This window comes from Aquila chrysaetos, chromosome 14, assembly GCF_900496995.4.
Source record: "Aquila chrysaetos chrysaetos chromosome 14, bAquChr1.4, whole genome shotgun sequence".
Classification (NCBI taxonomy): domain Eukaryota; kingdom Metazoa; phylum Chordata; class Aves; order Accipitriformes; family Accipitridae; genus Aquila; species Aquila chrysaetos.
In genome coordinates, this window is record NC_044017.1 from 6,278,234 (window position 1) to 6,296,037 (window position 17,804).

The window sequence follows — 17,804 nt, forward strand, 5'->3', positions numbered from 1 at the left end:
TTTTTTCTGGACAACAGAATGAATTATTGGCCCTGTATCGCACACTTAGAGAGTCCTGATGTGATAAGCTGTATGCTTTTCAAACATTGTCTTACCCTGACTTTCTTTCAGAAAGATCACTGAGATTCAGAAGCTGGTTACAGGGCTTCCACCATAATTCTGCTTTTCAGAAATAGTAATTAGTTTTATCTAATGTTCTCAAAATATTAATAATGTATATCTTTCCATTTTAAGATTCTTATATTTTCAATTACAGCATTAATACATGATAGCATAAAACTCTTGTAAGTCTGTTGGATCAAATCGAAAGCCACTTAAGTGTCAGCTACCCTTCCCTCATTAGCAGACATGAAGGTAGCTAATTCTTGGCAGAACGCAACTGGAATTACTTTGGAAAGGGAAATATTTCAAAGTAATATTTTTGTAGTAATATGCTTTCTGACTGTATCGATAGGAATCACTGTCTGTCTTCGTTGCTACTACTTACACCAAATACAACATCGTTCTTAGAAATACGAACCACAGTGCAATACATTTCACAAGAGTCCTGGAGAGCTTTTATCTACTGATAGGGATAAATTATGATAAAATTATTTCTTTTTATTTTTGTTTTAAATACCTGACTGGAGTGCTCACTGCCCTTCTCAAAGAAGAAACAATCTCAGTTCTTTGCTAATCTGCCAGCACTGCTGCCTTCATGGGTGGTAGTTAAGGTTATGCTAATATAAACCAGAAAACAGAAGTAGGTAGAGTGGGAAAAAAGGTACTTTTAAATGCCAAGGACAGTAAGTAAAGAACTCCTAGGGCAAAAAATTATACATGATAAAAACTACACTTCCAGTACAGCATATTTAATTGTCCTTTTTAAGGAGAATTATGGAAATGTCTATATAAAGATGACAAAACAAATATTTGACAAGTATTTATACTAACAGCATTTCATTAAAAAAACAATTAACCATCTTGTTCTTTACTTAAAGAACAAAAATCAGCAGAAAGCACTGTAAGAGTAGAATCTTTTATTAAGAAGAAATGTTTTTATATTTTTAAATTTAGGTTTTATTTTCTAATAAAGATGCTGCTGTAGAGGAGTACCCCTTTAAAGTTATGTAGGTTATCTGACTAAACATGAAAACACTCATACTGTAAATCAAATTGAAGAACAAATTTTAAACGTTGTGTGTGAAAGTCTAGAAGACTTTCATTTCAGCAGTTTACGTTTTTTGGATGAACAAGAATTTTGGCACTGGCAGTAAAACCAATCTGGTCTTACCCTTGTTCTTTTATTTTTCTGACTCATGAATATTTCCTCTTTGATCTTCTAGATGCATTTTAGTGTTTTGTGGGTTTGAGGATAAATCACTTTCTTCTGAAAGGATAAGCAACTTTTTGTTCAGAATTTTTTTTTAAAATTTGCTGCTATTTACTTTAAATCCTGGAACTAGCCAGCGGTCTTTCTACTTTCTACCCCATATAACATTTGTAAATTCACAGCTTCAAGAGTTACTGTAGTAACTCTGGAATTGTGATTTCATTTAGAAGGTCAGAGAGGCACAACAGAAACACAATCTCTTTTCTCTTGAAATTGAGATGGTGATAAAACATTTATTTTATCTTCCTAAAATTCATGGAATCAGAAGGTTTTCAAAAAGTTAAAACATTTAAATAATGTTTACATGTCTTGACTCTCAGTATACTTATTTGATGTAATTTTCCTGCACTAATGTCTATATTTGAATTAAATGATATGCCTCTTAAAATGCATATGATTATATGTGCTATTTTATTCTGTCACATTTAGCAATGTGAATTGGCAAAATAAGATGTGACTAATACTTATTTGAGTACTGACATTTATTTTTAAAATATAACGCAGGGGTTGCACATGTGAAGGAGCTTATGAATGCGTCTACAAATTACACCTGTTATTTTTAACCATGGCCAGAGTACATGCAGTGTGTGACTGCCTGAAGTTTTTCTCATTTGTAAATGCTGTTCCCTACATTCAGCAAGCTATTGGTTCAGAGTTTTCATGTTGAGAGTACTTGACTATATGATAAAGGTTAAAAAAAAAATAATAAAATTAAGTGAAGTAAGGAAAGAGAGCCAGAGTAGCAGCTTAATAGCTTTTCCTTTTCACACTCATGTTTCTGGAATCCAGTTTCCTAGAAGGTGGCTAAATTTAGAGTAGTGGCATAATCCTGGATTATATGCTTTTGAGCTTTTTTTTGCAAATTTGAGGGATGGTTAAGTTATGTTTTAATAATTGTACACTGTCTAATTCTGCTCAGCAGTATTTATAGTATGACATGCAGTATCTGAACCCAAAGTATCAGACAATAGTATTGCTTATGTGAAGGTAAGGAAGGAAGGATGTAAGTACAAGAAAAAATTACTTGAGAAATGAGAGGTGGAACTGACCATCAAAATGAGCATGACTAAGTTTTGAATCTACTTGTAAAAGAACTAGGCGAGCACTTAGAAGGAAATGTAAGAACAATTTGCAGAAATGGCAATAGGCTAAGATATTCTACTTTTAAGTAGTTGCCTGATAACCAGTTACATTAAATTCAATGCTAATTTTACAACATTTGTACAGGATCTTCCCAATAATATGATTCATCAAGTAGCTATTAAGTCTCTCCCTCAGGAATGGCTTTGGTGTGAAACCTGGTGTGATGATGAATCCAAGAAAAAGGCTAAAACAATAGACTTGGTGAGTTGATTTTGAGTTAAATTAGTTTTATAGATTAAAAACTTTGCTGTAATTTCTGTGGCTTTTGAGATACCTATGTGTGATGTCATGGAGGCAGCCTTGCTGGAAAGCACTGGAACACAACTTTCTTTCCCCTACAATACAGCAACTTTTCTCCCTTCCTCTGAGACCTCTCCTGTTTGCTCTGTACCAAATTATGTTAAAGCTGAAAACGGTACCCCAAAATTAAATGTTGCTATCTGTAACTGAACAGGATTGGGGTTTTTCACACCGGCACATGTCTTTTCCTTATCTTTTTTCCATGTTCAGCCAGGTTAGTGGAACTCTGATGAAGTACTGTTAACTGCCTGGGTAGTGTGTGCTGCTATGGTGCTCCCTACAAAGAAGGTTCCTCCAGAACCGGCTGTGTAGAGGACTTAGTGTTATCGTGATTTTCTCGGTCCATTTCACCACTATAAACAGGAGATAAAGCAGAGCTTAAAAAGTGTAATGCTGAGGAGACTGTCCGTATTTAGAAAGTGTCTGTCTTTCTTTGGGAATTGAAACACAGAGAGAGAAAACGTTCTGTCTCTGTCATTACCCCCATCCCATTCTTTCCCCCATTCTCATTTTTTACAACTCCCACACACTGTAAGTGAAACTTCAGAGATGTAATTCTGAAGAACAGACAGCTGGAATCTGGTGCAAATATTCAGTATGTAAACAGTTTTGTTTTCTTTGGATTGTTACAGTTGTTGAAATAAGCTTTTTTGTGCACTAAAGGTGGGTGTTCTCTATTCAAGAAAGATTGAAATTAAGTTACTAGACCTTCTTTCAATCCCTGTTATCATTTATCACTTTTTATTATGATATCCATTTATGTTGTTTTATGGAAGTATTCAATACATTTTCTAGACAACACTAGAGCAAGCATCACAAACTTAATAAAAACCATATCAGATTCAATTTCAATATGCTACTGTATATCTTGTATCTCCCTGTATAACTTTGTCTAAATCTTAGTAGTCTTCTACTAGCCATGTCTCTGTTACCCATACAGTCAGGAGCAGATGGAAAAATGAAAGTATTTACAATAAAATGTTTTGCGTTATTTAAACAGTGTTTACTTACAACTTGTGTGCGTTTTTTGATTAACATCAAGGTAACTGACTTTGCATGCTGTCCTTCAATGAAATTGTAAATGCTGACAGAATTATTTAAGTTCCTTGGAAAGGTGATATTTTCACATTTTCTTTGTTTACATCTAGTATGTTTTAAACTTTCAGTGCAACAATCCCCAAACCAAAGAACCAAAATTAAAGGCTGCTGCCCGGATAGTTCCTGAGTGGATTGACTATGACTCTGAGATAAGAAAGTTAATACAGCAAATTGAAAAAGAGAAGAAAAATCTAACATCATTCTCTCAAAAAGGTAATTTACATGCATATTCATCTGTTAGCTTTTAAAAAATAAATAATATAGTTGAAAATTAAGATTGAGGTCAGCAGGCACAAATACTGTGTTTATGTATTTCCCTGCTCTTAAGAGAAATTGTGTGCGTTTTAAGAGTTGCGTGATGCTTCTTTACACAGGAGTTACACTAAGGATAAAATCTTTTGTTTCATGCCAGAATCTAAGAGGAAATTTAGTGGTGTCCTATGCTTGGACCTCAAACACAACCAACTGTTCCACATCATTTGAGCCACAAATATTAAATAAAGCACATTAGCTTAGACCTCACTGAGAGAATCTAAAGCTAATTAATGTCTATTAAGTAGTAGGTAACTGAGTCTCTATTAATTTGTCTCTGCATCTCTCACTCTGGCTTACCTCCATGGGGCCTTTTTGCACCAGACTAAATGGTGTTTTAGTTTACAAATAGGTTTTGTTTGTGGTTTTGTTTTGGTTTTTTTTACTAAAATTATTTTAAACCAAGTCAGATAAATAGCACGAGAAAAAAACCCAACTCTTACAGGACTTCCCGTAAGACTTGACTTCTTGGAATAATGTGAAACAAAAAAAAAAAAGGTGATCTCAGCTCTCAAGGTTGAAGAAACAATTTAGCAGATAAACATTTAAGTGTCTTGAATCAGGGAACAACTTCACTTTTCGTTATAAAGAATTCTTAGTAGTTTTTATTCTTTGTGAAAGCTTATGGTCAACTTTTAGCAAGGATCTAAAGGTGAAGTTCATGTTGCTGAACTGACTGACTAGCAGTAAATAGAAAGTAAAGGGCTTTCTCCATGTTTTGCAAAACTAGTCATTAAGTCTTTATATAACTGTTTTTGATAATTTTTTTTTCTTTGGTTACAGGTCTTAAGCATGATGAACTTTAGCACAGCCTGTAAACAGCAATGGTGACAGCTCAATAGTCTTCTGCGAAAGACTGAATGGAAGTTACGAATGTTACACTGGCACTATTTGTAACATTCTTTAATGTGAAGTCAAATATTTTATAACTTATAGTGTTATTTAAAACATTTTAAATGAAATGCAAAACCAGAAGAGAAATCCACCGGTACTTCATCTTTTTTTAAACGGTGTAGAGAGGCTTTCCTAATTTCTTTGGTTTTGTTTTCTCTCACTAAAAGACAGTTTGCCCAGAGGATTTTAGAATATAAAGAATGGTGTCCAACTCTTCAAAGATATATTGTGTCAGTCTGGGGGAGGACACACACATTAAATATGTACATGAAAACTGTTTTGTGCATATTACATGCATTAAGCTAATGTATTTAAATATAAAGAATTTTGGTTATATGCCCATAGTTTTCTCCCTGGAGAAATGCTGTGGTCACAAGAAAAAAATCTCAGTGTAGCAAAGCTAAGACATAAAAAAACAGCTTGTAGAATTTAGACCACAAAAATCTAAGTCAATGTGGGAGCTTACTAAAGCAAGGAATGTCACTTTTCATTTATTATGCAGGATTGCTGCACTCTTACTAATTTAAAAAAATCTTTTTTGATTCTTAGGCGCCTTTTGGTCACTCAAGTAGTATGTCATAAAATTCCATTATGTTTTTTGGTTACGATGGTTTTCCAACCAGCATACATAGCATCAGAAGGTCAGTACCTGAAAGCTGTTTCCACTCATTTTTGATAATCATCATCCTGTTTAGAATTGAAAATAAAATACGTGAGTAATTTTGACTGTCAGTGGTGTCTCCTGTAATTTTCTAAATATGCACTCACAAAACTGTTGCTTTAATGGGCTACTGACATTTTGATCCCACAAAAATGGCAGTGAAAAGTTCTTGCAGTACACATATTTTAAAATAGGGAATTTATTTCTTAAACTGAAATCTAGTGCCTTAAATACATGCTCTGTTGTTTAGGCTGTGCTTGTTTCAAAATAGATTGGATATGACCATAAATTCTTATAAGAACAGCTTAATGTAGTCTTTCAGTCTTGGTGCTTGAAATTACAAAAGATAAGGTAATTTGCACAAAGTGGGTGAAATCACAATGATTTACATACTATTTCCATACCAGCAAATAATTGAATAAATAATAAAAAAAATTAAGCATATTTTGCATGTACTGTCATTGTCCTCAGGTGTGGGTTACTTAAAATTTCTTACTGTAAGAGCAAGTATTTAAAATCATGCTTTGCTGATATTTTACAAGTCTTAGTAATACAAGACATGCAAATTTTTTTACAGCTTTTTATATTTTTCATTGTATTACCTTTATGCATTTTGAACAGTTTTAACATCCATCACATATGGATTTTAAAAGGTATGTTTTGGGCATTTTCTTTGTATGAAGTACCCAACGAAGTATTTCCTGTGTAACCCATCAGCAATAACCAGTAAATCCTACTGTCAGTTCTCTTTAGCTATCCCATTTCACTGCAGTATCTGTTATGCTTGTTCTCTAACATATTACTTAATGATACCAGGCAGCAAGTTGAACATATTTGAACACAGAACTTCTTTAAGTTGGTATTTTTATACCTTATAGATGGACTTATAATTGATTCAGCAGATGTATATGCACCATTACTATAAACTCAATGCGTAACAAGGGAACAACTGATACTATGTATCAGAGAAAAAACCCCATTATTCTACTGCTTGCTGCCTTTTTTTTTTTTTTTTTTTTTAAGCTTATACTTCCATCCTGATGCTTTACTCTGCAGCACTGTTTCATATCAATCTGCCTTGGATTTCATGCTTGAGGTGTAAATTGGAAAACTTCTTTTTAAGCCAGAAGTTAAAGGTTCTTTATCTTTAAGAAACCTTAGTTCTCTTTAATTATGATTATCTGTGTGGGAAATTTCTGTTATGCAGTATAAAAAGTGGGTAATACATGCACTGATTTCTTGTTCGTTTTATCTGTAGCATCCTGTTCTTTTTAAAATTGGATTACTTCTACAGGCTTTAAAAAAGAAATAGCTCTTTAAATACTATTTCCTTGAGATTACTTAAATGATTAGAATGTAATTTTTAGAAATGTAATTTGCTGGAGATATACTGAAGTCTTAAAAGGTTTCATGCCATTTTCTACAGTGTTGTATGCATTTGTAAAAAACGTTTTATAGCATTTTTTTCCCTGCATAATACTACATTCAAGGAAAGCTCTTTTTTGAGATATATATTGGTTTATAAAACAAAGAGAGTCCAGCAAATATATTCACTACTTTTCAAAGATCCCTTTTTTAAAGCAGCACTTTGAATCATTAGCATATCATTATATTTTTAATACCAAACCAATGGATTGTATATGTTGTACAAGATATTAAAAGGTGCCACTGGAGAAAAAAAATCATTATTTTCTGTTCTCCTATTTTGTATAATGCAATAACCATTACATACTTGGTTAATAGAACCAAGGCAAAAAAACTGCAGCAAGTCCTCAAACCTCTTTAATCTGAAGAAGGTGTTTGTGCTGGGAAGCAACAGCAATGTTTAAAACTAGGAATCTGGTGGAGGGTGAGAACTTAGAGATGCAGAGGGAGCTTATTTCTAGTTTCTAATCTCTGTGCTCTGCCCTGTGAAAGGGAAGAAAACACATCCTGGGTTATAGGAGTGTTAATGAAACCTGGTTCAAATCAGTAAATAAGCAAAGTAACATTTGAGCTGTTAAAATGAAGAGTTTATACAATTTATATTCATATTACTATTACAGTGTCTTTTCTAGGTCTTACTCTTCTTAATATCAACTTGTAAGTTAACAGAAAATGAACAAACCTGACACTAGTGCAGTATTGTTGACAAGACAGAGCTTTAGTATTGAAAATATCTCTCAGTAAACTTCTTTTTAACCTTTTTTCTAAACCAAGCGCTTGCCTTCACACCAAGACTTCATAGAATCATAGAATACAAGTTAGAAGGGACCTCAGGGATCATCTGGTCCAACCTTTCTTGGCAAATGCACAGTCTACACAAGAAGGCTCAGCACCCTGTCCAGCCGAATCTTAAAGTTGTCCAATGTTGGGGAATCCACCACTTCCTGGGGAGATTATTCCAATGGCTGATTGTTCTCATTGTGAAAAATTTTCCTGTTGTGTCCAGTCAGAATCTCCCCGGGAGTAACTTGTACCCATTACCTCTGTCTTTTCCATGTGACTGCTTGTAAAAAGGGAGTCTCCATCTTCTTTGTAGCCACCCTTTAAATACAGGAACATGGTGATAAGGTCTTCCTCTTCCCTAAGCCTTCTTTTCTCAAGGCTGAACAAACCAGTTCTCTCAGCCCTTCCTCATATGGCAGGTTTCCCAGTCCTTTGTGTCCACATCTTTTTTGTATAGCAGGGACCAAATCTGAACACAGTATTCCAGGTGTGGCCTGACAAGCGCCGAGTACAGTGGGATAATGACTTCTTTATCTCTGCTGGTGATGCCCTTGTTGATGCAACCCAGCGTCCCGTTGCCTTGCTTTGCCACAGCAGCACACTGTTCACCCGCACCGAGCTGGTTGTCCACCAGGACCCCCAGGTCCCTTTCCACAGAGCTGCTGCCCAGCCAGGTAGATCCCAGATCCCACTCCTGGATTATGTTTTCCCAGGTGCAAGACCTTACACTTGTCCCTGTTGAGCTTCATGAGGTTCTCGTTAGCCCACTCTTCCAGACCATCCAGGCCTTCCTGCAGGGTGGCTCCATGCCCTTGATGAGTTGGAGCACCCTCTCAGCAACATCCCGGCCCTTAGCTCCCAGAAGGCAGCACACCTCTCGTGACTCCCTGGCAGGCCAGCGCCTCGGAACCCCTTAATGGAAAGTCACCCACTACAAGCACTTGTTTCGTTCTGTGGTATCCACTGTGTGCTGCTGGGACAGCTCTCCTTGCAGACCTTGCTCATGGGCGTCTACAGCTGTTAAAGCTTTGTATCTTCATATCAAGTATAATGCTGCTTTACCTTTCCAAGCTAGATAGATAGTTTCTTCTTTCCTGCTTGTGCTTTGTCATTATGATTTATTCCTCTGTTCAAAGTCTAGACTTAAGCATACACAAGAAAATTTGAGTGTATTATATTAGATCAAATCCTCAACGGGTTTAATCCAGCATCATGTCTCTACTACATCACGTAGTGCCATGGATGGGATAACGTGCTTCCCAGCGTGACAGCAGGCTGCCATCCAGCATGCGTGCTCTTCTCTAGCGTCTGGTTTTTAGCAGCTACTTTTAGAGTGACATACTGACTCTTCTGTTACCATAAGGGGAATACTCCTTGTACACCGCACTGAAGTCTGGTTTTGGTTCCTGACACACTTCAAGGTTTAGCTCTGGTGACAATATAATGCAGACTGATGAAAAGGGTCCTCAGCAGTGGGAGTCTGTGCCCAGCTCCTCTCAAGGAAGGGCTTCTTCAGGGGGCAGGAGACTCAGCTGCACCCTTCGCTTACACTTTTGCACTGATTGGGTGAATATCACTTTTTTGCGCACAACTTCTGCTGAGCCTTGTTCAGCTGCACTCTTGAGCCGCATGGATTCAAATCCCCATGAAGCAGAGGGGTTAAGGCCCTCAGATCTCCCACTGCCTGACAGGGTGCAAGACATCACTCGTGTTTGCTGTGATTTCATTCTGGATGTCAGACACATGTCCCAGCAGCTCCTTCTGACACTTTTCAGCCATCTGCATGTTGAAAGTCTCCATTTGGGTTGTGAATTCCTCTCCCAGAGGCAGGAGTTGCACAGTTAGAGCCACAGTCAGTATTGCTGAACCTAAATCTCTCTCTGCTGATGGAGGTCTTGGTTCTTTTGCCTTTGAATTCTCACTCTTTTGAATGAAACATTCTGGCAGCTTTTCATCACACATTGCCAGAAATATTGAAAAGGATGTCACAGAACTAGCTTTCCCCAGTCATCAGTGTGCCACTCCGGACCAGATTTTGGGCTCTGGTAACTGTAAAATACAGAGGTGCAGATGGTTTTTAAAGTGTCTTTTGCTCAACACAGAAATTATTTATATTCATGGCTTAAAAACAGAATCATTCAATGCTGCGCTCACTTTTTTTTTTTAACCTGAAGACATGCTTGAAAAACACATTAATAAAATTGTGTAATTAGTTACATGGTTGCTGACCTTTTATTATCAGATAATTATTTTCTTCCTTTGCAAGAGATAATGGTTCTGCACCGATGAATATATATAAAATTGCAGGCCAGAAAGTGCTTGGTCTCTCTACACCTTTGAGGTGTTTTATCTCCAAGGATACGGTACCGTAAGGTCAGAGTTTCCCAGCATAGCACAATACGATTTAGCAGTGTGTAGACGTTGCCTAGCCCAGCAAGTAGCCAGATTTGCACCTTGTGAAAGGGTTGTGGTAGACGCTCCGACAGTACAAACTGCATCCTGAGCTGATGCTGGACTTCTTGAAAAGAGACCGTCTTTGCTTGCAGATCCTTTCCTTTCAGCACAGAATGGTGGAGGTCAAAGAGAAGCAACCAAAACATCTCTCTTACGGACCTAAGGAGCAAAGGCACTTTCAGCAGGGTCATTTTTTTCTCCCACAGGTTTAGTTCTGAGAAGCCAGCTTTCAAACACAGTTCCTTTCAGCTGACTTGTCATATTGACTGTTTTTAACTTCCAGGTATTTAACAGACTGATGACACATGGTCAAGCTGACTCACTCCTCCTTCAGTGTAATGTATCATCTCCTCTGCGATGTAAATGTTCTCTTTGGCCATGTGCATGCTTGTAACACCTGTCAGCAGCGGTGGTTGTCAGGGGCTGTAGTTTTAGCTACTCATTCACATGCATGAGGCACGCTGCCATTCCACTATGATTTACCTCTCACGTGGACATGCTGTGTAGTAACACCACATTTTTAATTCTTTACCGCCCTTAACATGAGCCATCCTAGAGCAAGCATCTGGCATTCTCTGGCAGTTACAACAATAGGGAAACACATTTTGCCTGTAGAAAAATTCTTCACGTTTAGGAAGATGATGCAAGAGATACACCACTCTAGTGTTCTGAGAACTGACAGAACTTGGCAACATTGTAAGCCCTGACAGACAGCTGCTCAGCTGTGACTCTACCGGTAGCTTCTCCTGTCTCTGGACATTGTGTGTCCCTTCTCTCCTCAGTTAGGTGGACACTCTGCTTAACAGCAATGAGCCTGAAGAAAAAAACACCACCAGCCACACAACTGCCCAAAAACCAGCCCTGTACCTCTGCTGCAACTCCTTCCCAAATCCTCACAGAATTCAGATTTCAAGAATCTCTCCTAGACCGTAACTGCACCTCTTACTGTTGTGCTTTTTTGAGGTCAAGAAAGTCTGAAGTGCTCGGATCTGCCAGGTAGGCCACAGGTTTCCAAAGACAGACACTGGGAAACCACGCTAGGGAATCTCACATAAAACCTGGCCTCTTAAAGAAGCCCTTGCTTCCAACCACCTCCCAAAAACCTCATCTCGCCTTCTGTCCTCTGTTCGCCTTCACACATTTGGCAGCTGCAAGCCATGTAATTTTAAACTCAAGACACCTTCGCTCTCACCAGCTGTGTGCACCCATGCTCTTCACCACTGTACACACACACAAGCCGATGCGTACAATAAATTCCTTCCAATCAGGAACTCCTAAACACTAACAATTTCTAAGAAAGAGGTTAAGAAAGTAACAAGCACGTTTTGATGACTGATAAGAAGCTCGCTTACTTGGTCACACTGCTATTCGTGCGTGTATACACGCTCTGGATGCCTTCAGGTAGGACTCTCATCTTTACAGACGCCACAGATACAACTCCGCTTCATTTCTCACGTTGCTGCGCAGGGGTTATATTGGTGATTGAGCCCTCGGTGGCACTTAATGGCATCGTGTATGAATCGCTGCTTTCTTCGGTGAAGTCACCGATGGAGTTCAAGCTCTACGGGAGTACTTTGAGGGCATTGACTGCTCAGAGGCCCACGATGCAGTTTCTGCTCCGGCCTCCTACGGACTCTGCCTTTGCAGAGCAGCGCTGCCTCTTGTTCTCTTTGGCTGGCCTTGAACCAAGCTGCTGCGTAACTCACTCCTGCAGGCTCAGCTTCTCACCTGCCTTCCAAGTTCTGGTACTTTTGTCAGCCCCATTGGAACACTTTACTGGATTAAAAATAAAGAAAAAAATCAGTTCACTGTCTTTAGTTTTCATCATTGCCTAGAAATCACACTAAGAGTACACACTCGTCCCACACGCCCACAGCCACCCACCTTCTCTCCCCAGAGCTGCCGGCTGACTGCGAGTTCCAGCCTCAGGAGAGCGGGCAGAGAGGATTCCTCCTCTCCCCGCCTGTCACCGGCAACCGCGGGGCCAGAGGCTTTCCCGGGACAGGCTGCTACCCAGAACAACTGGCTGCGATTTGATTCTGTCCCCCAGCCCCCCAGAAGAGAGCCAGGTACCGGGCTGGGACAGTTTGTCAAACGCCGTCCGCTACCTTCAATACACCACGTCGCTGCGCTCCTGCTACCTGCTCGGCTACAGGGAGAGCGGGCTGCACCCGCCAGCGGGAGCTAGGAAGGAACAGGAAGAAAAGTAAGTTTTGAAACCCAAGTGTGAAGTATCCAAATGCTGCCTCAGTCTGTACCGTACGTGTTACAGCCTGATGTTTGCAGCATTAGCTGCTTCAGAAATTTTAATTTAGACCCCACGCCAGCACCTTGGCAGCCCTCTATACCGCATTTCTGCACAGCTCTAGCTTCAAACTGGGAGAGCACAGTGAGGAAAGAAGGGCAGACAAATACACTGCAGTGCTTTCTTGTCATCATAAATATCTTTATTGTGAAAAATACCATAAAATAATTCCCACAGTTCTAGAAAAAACAGTTCTTGCTTTTTAGATTTATGATTTTATATAAAGACATTTTATAATCTGAAACATTTGATAAATCTCTGGCTAGCTTTACTTATCCTTCTTAAAACATAGAACTGCTACTTTGAGATTTGCTGAGGGCAAAAAAAAAAAAAAAAATTATTCTCCTGTTTATTTTTTCATTTTTTTTATGGATAAAAGAGTGTATTACAGAGCAAACAATACCTTACAATAAGGCACTTTTAAATACAACTAACCTGCTATGCTATACTGGCTAGTTTCCAGCGAAGCTCCTACAAATCACAGCCCTAAACAGAAGAGTAATTCTTATTCCAAACACTGGTCTGAAAACCAATGACAATAACAAGCTTTATTTAAAAAAAAAAAAAAAAGTTTAAGCTGACACATTTTCTGCATATGTCACAAGTTTGAGCTCTTGAGTTTATAATTCACTCTGAATCTGTTTTAATACTGATTTATTAATACATCAGTATTGAGCATGTATCAAGGTAAAATACGCTCCCCCCACCTTCATTTTAAAACAAGTTGGAAACTAGGTTATTAAAACCGAGAGTTCAACAGAGAAAGTTTGCATCTACATATAGGCCAATTATTGTAAAGATGCTTCATGCATATCTCAGGGTTTACAAACTACCAAGACATTTATTTCAATGTTCAGTTAGTGAACATTATTGCACTACAGACACCCGCTAATAAATAAAAAGGCGAATTCAGCTTCGATGTACATCGCTTGCACCACTAATGCTCAGTGTGTTACCAGTGCTTCATTTTCTGAAGTCACATTAGGAAACGCATCACCATATCTGGAGATCGTCAGAACGTAAATGCTTTCTTTTTAACGCAACTTTCTGTATTTTCGGAAGTACCTCAGAGCTACAAGCCAGCATCTGCTCCCTTAAAACCAGCACTGGAGTGGTAACACTTCTAGTAATCAGCAGCTGCTTAATATCAGAAAGCTTTGTTCTCCAGTGTCAGTTTTTGTTGTTGTTTTCAAGACAGTCTTCCACAGAAGGAATCTATGAGCAGCATTCACACATTAAACATCTTTCTCCTGCTGCTGACTACATCCAAGCCTTTTTTTTTTCTTAATATGTCATTTTCCCTTTCCCGTTAATTCTCAAAATAAATCTAATCCTTTTTGTTCCTGACTGCTTCCAGCGTACAGCAGAACTGTCCACTGACTTCGAGAAACAAATCTGCACTGCTCTAACATCGGTGCCTTGTATGAATAATTTACTTATGAGGGACCATCTTATTCCTTCCCTAAAAGAAAAAAACTAAAAACCAGGAAACAATTTTCTCAGCTATAGCTTTTAAAACAGAGAAGGGAGAGGGATGAGAACAAAAAAGCTGAACAAAGGCAGTTCTTTAAAAGAAGATGTATCATTTCTAGCACTCCCCTAGCACACCAACATAGCTGTGGTGTTTATTGTGACTTCCTGAAACCGAACAACACTCCCGTACGTACAAAATAACGACATATTGCTTGCACTGGTCATTCACTAGTAATTTAAAAACAGCCCCTTCTGTAGTGAACAAGGCAATATAAAAGTGTTTATACAGAGCAATGGCTCGCACGCAAACACGTACAGCCGGCAATCCACAGAGCAGCAGCCACCCGGCCCGCAGCGAGTGCGGTTGGGTCGAGCTCGCCCCGCAGGGACAGAGGGCTGACGACAGCCAAGAGAGGCCATCGTACGTGAAAGCTACCTACCGGTCTTTTACTTACTGTGAGCGAAAAGCACATGCGCAGAGAGCTGCCTGCATCGGCTGATACCACGGGGTAACAGGTTATTTATTGGGCAGCAAGTTCCTACGTCTGAGCCCTAGAGGTCCTGCGAGAACCAGCTGGCCTAGAACGGTGTGAACAGCGTCCTGAGCATCCTCTACAGAGTTCAAACAAAAAGCTTTCGGACAGGTCAAAAGCAGAAGTTGAACTTCTAGAAAGTCAGTCAACATGGAAAATATCTGACACTGGAGTTTAATAGGCTGCTGGGGTGTTTCTGTACCATAAACTGTTAGGAATCGCTACATACACTCTTCAGCTCAAAGATAAATTTCTGCTGAACAAACACTGACCTTTAAATTGCTGTTGAAAAACATTTTATGAAGCCACACGGCCTCACAATTATGTTTGTAAAGTACTTGAGGCAGGAGATAAGGGTTATGCTTCAATAGCAATTCTGCCTACAGTAATAAAACCCCCACTTTCAGACTGAAGGCCTTATTTGCTAATTTCGTTTGTTTTACTGAGGCTGCTTATGCTTTCAAATGCCATGAGTTAAAGTGAGAGAAGATTCCTATCAGCTGATTGTTGTTTTCCAGTTAAAATCCAATTAAGAAAACATTGATGAACTGTAATTCTTGCATTCTAAGAAAATGGCTGCTGATGAAACTCATCAGTAATTTCCATATATTCAGTTACAGAATAAGACGACTATTCACTCATAGCAGCTACAGTCCTGGTAATACCTCACATGGCATTCACACAGTTTGATCAATTACACTAAACCAATTTTAGCTACACAGGTATAGTAAAAATAAACCAGACTTTTGGCTAATGGAAAGTTAGTCCCTCTTTTTGCACACCAGCAGTTGTTTTTGCAGTACTGTGGCTGTTACGCAAAACATAAAATTACTTCAGTTTCACACAGTATTAACTCACTGTTCCATCACCCAGCAAGAAATGACAAGGTCTTATTACGTACAGGGTAAGGCTAGCGTCAATATCGTATTCCTACAGTCCGCAGTACGCTCACCTCACAACCTGTATCGGTTCTGAGTTTTACGTACAAAGAAGTGAGAAATTGCTGCATAGTCAGGGAAATGTCACATCAAGTTTTTTGCTCAAATCTCAAGCAGGTATTTTGTTAAAAGTGCAAACTACTCAAAAGATACCTAAACATCCCAAATCACATTCAGAAAAAGTCTCCCAAAAAACATCAAGTATATTTTTTTACTTTCATATTTGACAATTACTGCCAAGGAAATCATCCCAATTCATTTCAGGTTCATGAATAAAGTGAGCAGACATTTTCAAATACAATTACTTACAAGCAATCTTCTTTCAGAGCAATTGTTCAGACTCATTCAGTACACAGCTGCTTCACCCTACCTATGGCACTGCCGACAGAAATACCGCACGCAGGTGGTCACTAGGGTTTCCTTTTAAGAATACTGAGAGATGGATCATTCTGCTGAGCACGACAACTAACAATTTGTTAACGTAGAGACTATTGTAACTACCCCTTCCGTGTTTATTAGGCCCCGATTCAGAAAAATATTTACATGCATTTTTACCTTTAAGCATATACTTAAGTCCTAAATTTATGTTTAAGTGTTGTCCTAAGTAGCCTCTTACTGCTTTTTCCATCCATAGGAATAAACATGTCCTGCATATCCACAACAAATACATAGGCAACAAGAACCTCCCCCCCCAAACCAGTACAAGGTTGTCAAGTTCACCACAAAGCAAACCCTCCGAATACTAAAAGAAGGAGCTTTCTTCTAGTGCAGCAAGACTCTGGGTTAAGGACAGCATTAGAAATTAAGATTTTGGGTTTTGAACGGAGAGATTTTTTATTTTTCAACCAATTAAGTAAAAAACAGCAGCAGCCACCAGAAACAGTCTTGGCTCTAACTGAAGTGAAATTTGAATGTAAATGGTCCTCCTCCAGAACCAAAGGGGTTGAATCCTTGCCACGTGTTCCAGTTCCTGTGGAAGGGGTTGCCCCCACCCTGCTGACTCTCCGCATCCAGTGGGTCCTCTCCCGCATCAAACTTCCGCCTCATTTCTGAAGGAAACAAAACCAAGGTGGAATCATGGCACAGTAATTAGGGCAGTAACACCAAGCACCTTTGATGACCAAGAACCAATTCGGAACCCCCCCAGGCCAGAGAGCTGCCATTATCACTTGTATTGGCAGCATCTGTAGAACCTAATTACTTCTGAGTTTTTCAAAGCTGTCCAGGAGACTGGCAGAGGAGAAGAGATTACCTCCATGGAAACACTACAGGAAAAACTTCAAACAAGTCATTTGGTTTAAAACAAGGCAAGACAGTACCTGGCCGTCCAATAGGACAGGCACGAATTTCAACAGGGACAGGACAGTTGCACTTTGACCAACTGCGTCCCACAAATAAGTGAGACATTTTGTCCTTGATGAGTTTATTGGACCTATTCTCTCACAGCTGCATTCATTCAGGATGGTCGGAGGACAGACCATGGTGTATCCTGCCAATTCTTCGCAACCAATAAATTCCAATATTGATCGTTCAGCAACAGCATGAAGTCAGCATGCAGAGCCCCAGACTTTTTCATTCTTCTCCACATACCATTCAGGCAGAGCACTGTCTAGGGGACCGCAGTTTGGAGGCAGAAAGCATGTTCTTTAAGGAGTTTTGTCAAGTGGGGACAAAGTTGAAAGCCTTCCTCAAGACCCACAGAGAAGTCACAGGCTACACCACTACTCTGTTATTTACACCCCCATATAACCTTCAAGCTGCCTGCAAGCACCACAAGGGTTTTTGATCAGCCGGCACTTTTTCAGGACACCCATTTTACCAAGACAGAGAAGGGAAGCAAAGGAGTGAGTTAGGGGGAAATCATGAGAATGGCTAGGGGAGAAATGTAGAGCATGGCCTCAAAGTACACCAGAGCCCTATGATAATAAGCTTGCAAATCAAAGCTCAGAGATTCAGACATCCACAGGCTTTACAGTTTTTCTTTACATAACCAACATGGTTACTAGAGCCAGAAAATGACCTGGGAAAAATATCTGGATGGAAGGAGAGAATGTCATTGCAGTAAGAAGAGATGGAAAGCAATATAGATGGCATTACAAAAGCCAAATACAAC

General features: G+C 39.1%; 2 protein-coding genes across 2 annotated transcripts in view; one reads left to right on the forward strand and one right to left on the reverse strand.

Moving 5' to 3' along the window:
- The window catches only part of UGGT2 (UDP-glucose glycoprotein glucosyltransferase 2), a 91,222-nt gene extending 83,770 nt beyond the window's left edge, over positions 1 to 7,452 (forward strand). Inside the window, exons 37-39 of the mRNA XM_030036294.2 lie at positions 2,600 to 2,716; positions 3,982 to 4,126; positions 5,009 to 7,452. Coding sequence (XP_029892154.1) covers positions 2,600 to 2,716; positions 3,982 to 4,126; positions 5,009 to 5,031 — 285 coding nt within the window. The 3' untranslated portion in view covers positions 5,032 to 7,452. The remainder of the gene's footprint in view (positions 1 to 2,599; positions 2,717 to 3,981; positions 4,127 to 5,008) is intronic.
- A 5,932-nt stretch (positions 7,453 to 13,384) lies between these two features.
- DNAJC3 (DnaJ heat shock protein family (Hsp40) member C3) overlaps positions 13,385 to 17,804 on the reverse strand; it is a 37,375-nt gene continuing 32,955 nt past the window's right edge. Inside the window, exon 12 of the mRNA XM_030036297.2 lies at positions 13,385 to 16,740. Within this exon, the coding sequence (XP_029892157.1) occupies positions 16,583 to 16,740 (158 nt within the window). The 3' untranslated portion in view covers positions 13,385 to 16,582. The remainder of the gene's footprint in view (positions 16,741 to 17,804) is intronic.